This window comes from Ovis canadensis, chromosome 4 (assembly GCF_042477335.2).
Source record: "Ovis canadensis isolate MfBH-ARS-UI-01 breed Bighorn chromosome 4, ARS-UI_OviCan_v2, whole genome shotgun sequence".
Taxonomy (NCBI): domain Eukaryota; kingdom Metazoa; phylum Chordata; class Mammalia; order Artiodactyla; family Bovidae; genus Ovis; species Ovis canadensis.
The window spans coordinates 55874681-55883499 of NC_091248.1; the positions used below are offsets into that span (position 1 = coordinate 55874681).

Below are 8819 nucleotides of genomic sequence, written 5' to 3' on the forward strand. Positions count from 1 at the left end.
CAGTCCCCAAAGATGCCCATGCCCCCAGCCCCTGGAATCTATTAGCATGCTATCCTACAAAACAAGGAACTTTGCAGATGTGATTCAAGACTCAGCTTGAGATAAGCCTGTTATCCTGGATTATCTGGGTGGGCCCAAAGTGATCACAAAGGTCCTTATAGGTGAAGGAGGGAGACAAGAGAGTGATGCTACATGAGAAAGTCTCCACTCGCCACTGCTGGCTTTGAAGATGAAGACGAGGCCAGGAGCCAATGAAAGCAGGTAGTCTCTAGACAGAGGTTGGATTCTCTTCCACAACCTCCAGAAGAAAAGTAGCCCTAACAACATCTTGATCTGAGTTTGGCATAAGGCTCTGACCTACAGAAAGTAAAGGTAATAAACTGTGCACTGTTTCAAGCCACTAAGTTTATGGTAATGAACGTTCCTTTTAAAATTGTTTCGTTCCATTTCTGTTAAGATTTTTAGCCCCGCTTCTGTTACAGGTTTTAATTAGTATTTAACAAATTATAACAGAATACAGCCTAAAGCATTACAAAACCAGGTGCCGCTGACTTTAGCTTATTCAACTCAGATGCCATCTGGGGTCCAGTGTCACACTCTGGGATGCCAGACACTGGGTCACTACAAGCCAGAACATGTGACCAAAAAATACAACTTAGAAATATGACAAATACATCAGGTCCTCCCATGTAAATCTGTGGTATACTGAATTTTCCAAGGTAGAGAGAAGTGCATAACAAAATACAAATCAACATTGTGGTTGGACACTCAATTGTTGTCTTAAAAATCCTAGCACTCTTTTCAAGGTTTAAATAATATCTTCCACCACATCCTATAATATGGGTATCATATTTGAATGCAGAGTTCCAAAGACTGGCAACGAGAGATAAGAAAGCCTTCCTCAGTGATCAATGCAAAGAAACAGAGGAAAACAACAAAATGGGAAAGACTACAGATATCTCTTGAAGAAAATTAGAGATACCAAGGGAACTTTTCATGCAAAGATGGCACAATAAAGGACAGAAATGGTATGGACCTAACAAAAGCAGAAGATATTAAGAAGAGGTGGCAAAAATACACAGAAGGACTATACAAAAAAGATCTTCATGACCCAGATAACCACGATGGTGTAATCACTAACCTAGAGCCAGACATCCTAGAATGCGAAGACAAGGGGGCCTTAGGAAGCATCACTACGAACAAAGCTAGTAGAGGTGATGGAATTCCAGTTGAGCTATTTAAAATTCTGAAAGATGATGTTTTGAAAAGGCTGCACTCAATATGCCAGCAAATTTGGCAAACTCAGCAGTGGCCACAGGACTAGAAAAGGTCAGTTTTCATTCCAATGCCAAAGAAAGGCAATGCCAAAGAATGTTCAAACTACTGCACAACTGTACTCATCTCACATGTTAGCAAACTAATCCTCACAATTCTTCTAGCTAGGCTTCAACAGTATGTGAACTGTGAATGTCCAGATGTTCAAGCTGGATTTAGAAAAGGTAGAGGAATAAGAAATTGCCAACATCTGTTGGATCATCAAAAAAGCAAGAGAGTTCCAGAAAAACATCTACTTCTGCTTTATTGACTATGCTAAAGCCTTTGATGGTGTGGATCACAACAAACTGTGAAAAATTCTTCTAACAATGGGAATACCAGACCTGCCTCCTGAGAAATGTGTATGCAGGTCAAGAAGCAACAGTTAAAACTGGACATGGAACAACAGACTGGTTCCAAATAGGGAGAGGAGGGTGTCAAGGCTGTATACTCTCACCCTACTTATTTAACTTATGTGCAGAGTACACCATGCGAAATGTCAGATGAAACACAAGCTGGAATCAAGATTGCCGGGAGAAATATCAATAACCTCAGATATGCAGATGACACCACCCTTATGACAGACAAAAAGCAAAGAGGAACTAAACAGCCTCATGATGAAAAGTGAAAGAGGAGAATGAAATAGTTGGTTTAAAACTCAACATTCAGAAAATTAAGATCATGGCATCTGGTCCCATCACTTCATGGCAAATAGACGGGGAGACAACGGAAACAGTGACAGACTTCATTTTGGGGGGGCTCCAAAATCACTGCAGATGGTGACTGCAGCCATGAAATTAAAAGACGCTTGCACCTTGGAAGCAAAGCTATGACCAGCCTAGACAGCATATTAAAAAGCAGAGACATTACTTTGCCAACAAAGGTCTGTCTAGTCAAAGCTATGGTTTTCCCAGTAGTTATGTATGGATGTGAGAGTTGGACTATAAAGAAAGCCGAGCACCAAAGAATTGATCCTTCTGAACTGTAGTGTTGAAGAAGACCCTTGAGAGTCCCTTGGACTGCATGGAGATCCAAGCAGTCAATCCTCAGGGAAATCAGTCCTGAATATTCATTGGAAGGACTGATGCTGAAGCTCCAAAACTTTGGCCACCTGATGCAAAGAACTGACTCATCTGAAAAGACCCTGATGCTGAGAAAGATTGAGGGCAGGAGAAGAAAGGGATGACAGAGGATGAGATGGTTGGATCGTATTGTGGACTTGATGGACATGAGTCTGAGGAGGCTCCGGGAGTTGGTGATCGACAGGGAGGCCTGGCGTGCTGCAGTCCATGAGGTTGCAGAGTCAGACAGGACTGAGTGATTGAACTGAACTGACTTACTATCATTGATAAATTAATTTCATGTTCTTTATAACTAACAGTGTAAAAATAAAGAGTAAAAAAATGAGATCTAGGCTTAATACAAAAAAATAATTTTAAGGAATAATACTGTATAACAACATAAAAGACCCTCCTCAGATATCCATTGTCATTTTCTTGAATTTACCTAATGTGTCAAATAAACATAATGACTGTGCAGTCAACTTGCTTTTAGATACCATGCACTTATTGGTTGTCATTTACTTTTACTGTTTCCTTTCTGTTTACATTCCCATCAATACTGAAAATGGCAAAGTATAAGGTTTATATTGCAGGTGAATTCTAGTCCTACACAAGATATTAACATAATTAAGAACTAAATATGGACTTGACAAAATAAAAGGTTTGTCAGGACAACTTACAAAGATTCTGTTCCTGAAGTTTCACAATAGTTTGGGAAGCGGATAGGGCATAAGGCGAAATCACTCTGGAAGCCAGAGTGCAAATATGCTTCACCATATGCCAAGCATTCCTGTTTGGAGAAGAATGGTGCCCTGAGGAAAAGAGCACGAGGACAGAGGGAAGCTAGGTCTACAAGAAAGCTTTGATTCTACAGGAAAGGACAAGTCAAGAATGGTTTTCTGGAGTTAGCATGATATCTACTGCAGGCTAGAGGTGAATGAAAGCAAAGGCAGGAAAGTCTGCTGCAACTGGGCTGCCAGAGGCAGAGTAGAACCTGCACTATAAAAGATGAGAATGGAAAGGAGAAGATACAGAAACATCAGCACTTTCAAAACATAAATAAATCCCCACCACCTGTGGCTTCTATTACAGTAACTGCTAATACAAAGCAGGTGAGGAAGAGAGAAACAACCTCTGTTGAAATACCAGATCCACTCACTCACTCAAGGAACTTTCTGACATCTAAGATCCTGAGCCAACTCTAAGCAAATAGCTAAAGCAATGCAAAATCAAAAGTTCTGCAATGCCATAATTTCTCAATTAGGGGAGTCACGGGAAAAGTTTAAAGAAAGCAAAGCAATGAACGGTATAGTTCCTCAAATAGCTCGTCAGTGGCAGGAATGGAAAAATATTCACCAAGTAGAAGAGATCCAGTTCCTCACATCATTTTAAGAAGCTAAAGAAGAAGATAAAAGGTGTGGATTTGTATTTGTTTGTTTGTGGAGATGACTCTGGTGGAGGGAAGGATAATGGGTGGAGTGAGAGAGAATAACAGCTCAAAGTTTCAGAATCAAATAATTTAAAAACAATTTGCAAAAATTTTATTGGCATATTTTCTACCCTCATATATCATTGAAAATTATCATAAAATATGTAATAAGTATCCATATGTACAATATAGTCTCACTGAAACAGGTTTAATGATGATGGTAAGTTGTAACATCCTCAAAGATATAACAATAAGATTTTCCCTTGAGAAAGTCACATATAATGGAAAGAAAACTTTCATTATTAAAATAAGTTTCTTTCTTTAGGATTATCACTCTAATATTAAAGGCTGAAAGCTAAATCTAAAAGGTCAAACCACTTAAACCCTGACCTAATTTTCTTTAGGTCAATTAGACTAGGTCCTCTGTTTTGTAAGGCCTAATTCACTGCTCCTAATAAGGATAGTGAAATACCTCTGAGTTTAAAATATATATATTTGTTCCCAATAACATAGACATCCAGTACCAAAAACTTTTTACTCCTGTGTGTCTTATACCTGAATCTCTCAACCACAATGTCTAAAATATAATTCTTGCCTTAATAAAAAATGAAATATAATGGACTATTTACTACACCATCTTAAAGGTAACTTAGGTACCTTAGGTGCTTTACGCCTTAAATTAAAAAAAAAAAACATTTGATGAGGAAAAAAAAAATAAACAGAAAACGAGATGTAAATGGAATTGACATTGGTTATAGGTTACCTAGACACCATTTTATATTTCTAGATGATTCAGTTGCTGCGTTTTACATGGAATGATTTAATTGAGCTCTTTACACACTAAGAACTAAAAAAAAAAATCCCCCAAAGAACCAAAGGTCAACACTTCACTGCTAAAGTCAAACTAGGAAAAAGAAATATTTTTTCAAACATTCCAAGAATAAGCCAACATTCTGTTTAAAGGAACTAGAATGTTGGAACTCTGGGCAAAAGGGTAGAGGGTAGGATGGGAGTAAGACAGACGAGGAGGTCCTCTGTTTTGTAAGGCCTAATTCACTGGGCCAATAATATGATGCTATGATGGGACTTCTACAGAGAAAAGGTGTGGGAACAGCACAAGACTAAAGCTAAAAAAGAGAGCTGAAAAAAATTAGCTACCTAAAGATTTTAAGTCATTTTGAAAGCCTTCTAATGTACTTGGTATGGAGAAACAAAACTCCTTAATTTCTTCTGAAAATCGTAGCTCTGCTACACCTCCCTCAGAGTTCTCACTACAGTTCATGGTAGAGATCCAAACTCAGGTTCTACCCTACATATTCAGTATATATTTTTCAGTCTAGAAGAGCTAGTCTCAGCTGAGATTAAACTTGCCCCTAGGGCATGTTTGAGACATTAGTTGGAGGCCAAAGATTCTGCTAAGCTTCCTATAAGGCACAACACAGCTTTCACAACAGAGAGATATTCCATCCAAAATGCCAGTAGTGCTAAGTTTGAGAAATACTGATCTCTTCTGAATATAAGCAAACACCAACTCCTTGGACCCTTATCCTTGTCTATTTCTAATAGACATCTATGTAAAGCATATTACCATACCAGAGGACTCATTTTCCAAGGCTTTAAACAAACATGGTGGATAGCTGGCTCAAAATGAGCGTCACACAATACACTGAAATAATACATCAGAGCAGGAGTGCACAAACTGCTGAAGAGAACTTTTCAATCCTTTCTCCATTTTTGTCTGAAGCACATTCCATTTGAAAGAGGAGCACCTATATGTTCCCATACCAAGGTATGTCCCTTCTGTGTTCAAGATACTAAAAATATATTGCCTTACTCAAAAGACTATTTCTTATTAATGTAAAAACTTAGGTAAACAGTATGAACTGAGAAAGATTTACTTTGGGTAGGGGGAGGTGTGGAAAAACCACCAGGTCTCTAAAATGCAAAGTTATTTCACAGTTTACTTGTAGAATGACTCAGATCATTATTACTTTTAGTCATGCCAAGTTTGCAGCTTCTAAGCCTACTAGTAATGGAGAAAAAAACCCACCATTTTTCCTGCACTCATTAAACCAATGAAACAGAAGCTTACTGAAAATAGGCTTGTGCAATAGTATTTATTTTATTATAACTGTTACAAAAACAAAAGCAGTCGCTGCAGTGCAAACAAAGATTCTGAGAAATCTTTCACCTACTTTGCTACCTATAGGTAGGGTGGTGTGGTGTGTTTGCGGGGGGTGGTGTGTTTGCGGGGGGTGGGGGGGCGGGGCAAACAAAAGAAAATCCTAACTCACACATCAAAAATCTTAAACTGTGAATATTTTCCAAATGTATCCCTCAATCAAAATCCTGGATTACTCTTTTCACGTTCCCTTCCTTCAAACAGCTGGAAAAGACCTCCGCAGAGCGTTTTACCACCAGAACAATACTAAGAACAAATAAAAGCCTTGCGTCGACCTGGCAAATCTCATTCATCAGAAGCCCTGGCAGCAGAGAAGAATCCTGTTGTCCCGTGTGACCCATTCACACCTTTCACATCGGTTTTACTGAAGCCAGTTACCCAACTTTGGTGGTTCTCATATCCCCACAGTTATTTTTAAAAATCCAGCATAGCCTACTTCCCCTACGCAAGGTAAATGTAATCAGTGCTCCTTTAACACTTACTGAGTCGCCATAGGAAGTTCACCAGAAAGACACAATTCAACCCTAAGGAGGCCCCACAAAAGGTGCACTGATTTCACAAAACATGGCACTCTTGACATCCTCGAGGAAACCACAACCGCGATACGATGCCTTGTACGCAGGGTTTTAGTGCGGGGGGTGCTTTTCTTTCTTTTTCGCCAATGCCCTTTCATTTTGATAAAGCTGAGCTAACTTAAAAGAAGGGGGCTTCCTTGCGAACCGCTCCTGGGCTCCTGGTGAAATTTCACACCAGGCACGCGAGTGAAGTCTTGCCGCGCCACCGGCGAGTTCTCCGCGGCCAAGGGAGCAAAGAGAAGAAGACCGAGGAGAGGGGCCCCCGCCTCAGCTCTGCGCGGCACAAGCTCGCGCTCCGAAACCATCCTCGGACGCTACACGATGCGCCCTCCGCCGCTTTGGCACGTCCCCTCCGGGTTTCCCAACGCCAAAGAGCCCAGCACAGCCGCGCCCGGCTCTGCCGCCCGAACCCCGGGTTCCAGGCCCACCAGGCGCCCAACCCGGCCCGGCCGCCCTTACCGAGCAGCAGCAGCTTGACCTCGCGCGCCGCCTTCTCGCCATCCTCCCGGAGGTTCCGGTCGATCATCTTACTCCGCTCCACCGCCGCCTTGTCCTCGGCGCTCAGCGTACAGCCCATTGTGCCAGGAGCGAAAGCTGGCTGCCGCTCCCTCCAAGTCCGGCGCGCTGCCTCGAAACACAGGTGAATTCTTTCTTTCTGGATGCAGGCGTTCGAATTCCTCCTGACGCCGGCCACGCCACCCCTACCTCCTTCCGAAACTGAGCGAGGGCAGCGCTCTCTGCCGAAGGGCGAGCAGCACCGCGCAGCTCTTTTCTACAGTCAGGCTCTACTCCTCGCCTCCCTAGGCGCCCCCTAAGACCAGGTTCCTAGGCTCTGGGAGCAGCTGCCAGCGGCCTCCTACTGGTGGCCGCGCTGCAGCCTCTAAGAAGCCCAGCTCGCCGAGGCGTCCGCGCGCCGCCGCGTCCCCGCCCCTGCCGCCCCGCCCGCCGCCCCGCGACCACTCCCAGAGCGCGCGCCCGCGCACGAGCCCTCGGACCTCGCCCCCTCGGATGGGCGCGCGCACCCGCGCTGCCGCGGACCCTGGCGCCGCACAGCCCGCGAGGGCCGGCCACCCGCGCGCGCCCGTGGGAAGCGCCCCTGGGAAGCGGCCAAGGAGCCCCAAACCTCTCGGGGAATTCCTCTACCTGGCTTCCTCCTCGAGAGTGTGATAATTTCTTCCCATTTACTCACACCCAGGGATGTGTGCGGACCTGCCCCTTGGCGTGCGGGTGGGAGAGCTGCCAAAGTTGGAAACCGAAAAAAAACCAGTCCTGGGCGTTTGAGCATGCCCAGCTCGGGCGGGCGCGCGAGGGTTTTCAAAATGCAAACCCGTGTTAGCGGGCCTTCATGGCGGTGGGAGATAGAGAGAGCTGGTTTGGGAATGGAGCCATGGAGAAAGCCGAGCAGGTGAAGTGCGGAACAGAAAGTCCCGGGAGGACAAGAGGTCAACTTTCTTCCTTTTTTTTTTTTTTTCCTTCTCTCCTCCCTCCTACCATCCATTTTCACGTTCCTTTCCACAGGCAGAAAACATTTTGAAGGATTTCCTCAAACCTGAGAAAATATGAGACAAAGAATCAAAGAGTTTATTTTTAAAATAAGAGCCAACACACCCACACAAACAAACCCGCTCCTCACCGTAACTGACCTCCTCTGGGGCGACATAGAAGCTTCCAAGCCAAGTTCTGCACCAATATTCATGACCATGTTAGTAAATCAGAAGCCACTGGGCATGTCATTCTTTATTGCAGGCTTTGGCTTCCTGAACCATAAAATGAGATGGAACTGATCCACAATAGCCTCCATCCTTCCAGCTTTACCTGGTCTGGGAGAAATCACTTCTGTGGGCGTTGGAGGCATCTCACCCAGCGTGTCATCAATGAGCATAGGCTTAAGATCTGGTCTCTGTTAGTTGCACTTTTCCTTACAGATATCACAGGAAATGTTGGTTGATTATAAGACTGGGTTGGTAGCAAAGAAAAACGTCTTCTTTGATGTGTTATATTAGGTAATTGCTCTAACAGAAACCAAAGAGCAACCATTTATAAGTCTTATTTTCTAAAAATAAAAATAAAAACTTTGTTTAAAAAACTGGGCTTGAGTTTTCCAAGAAGGTAAGGCTGAGCTCATGCTACAGGAAGGATAGCCTTAGAGTGGGTCTCCTAAGGAAGGCCTGGGGCCTGGGAGAGATTGCCAGTTTCCTCCTAATTGGACATGCCCTTTCCTGTTCTGCAGTAGTCAAACATGCTGGGCTCAAGAACTG

The 8819-nt window shown here is 43.5% G+C and overlaps 1 protein-coding gene across 1 annotated transcript in view; it reads right to left on the bottom strand.

Annotated features, from left to right (window-relative positions):
* GNAI1 (G protein subunit alpha i1) overlaps nt 1–8075 on the bottom strand; it is a 108043-nt gene extending 99968 nt beyond the window's left edge. The window contains exons 1-2 of the mRNA XM_069587783.1: nt 7705–8075; nt 7021–7189 (exon numbers count right to left, since the gene is read on the bottom strand). Of these exons, the coding sequence (XP_069443884.1) occupies nt 7021–7138 (118 nt within the window). The 5' untranslated portion in view covers nt 7139–7189; nt 7705–8075. The remainder of the gene's footprint in view (nt 1–7020; nt 7190–7704) is intronic.
* Between the last annotated feature and the right edge of the window lie 744 nt (nt 8076–8819).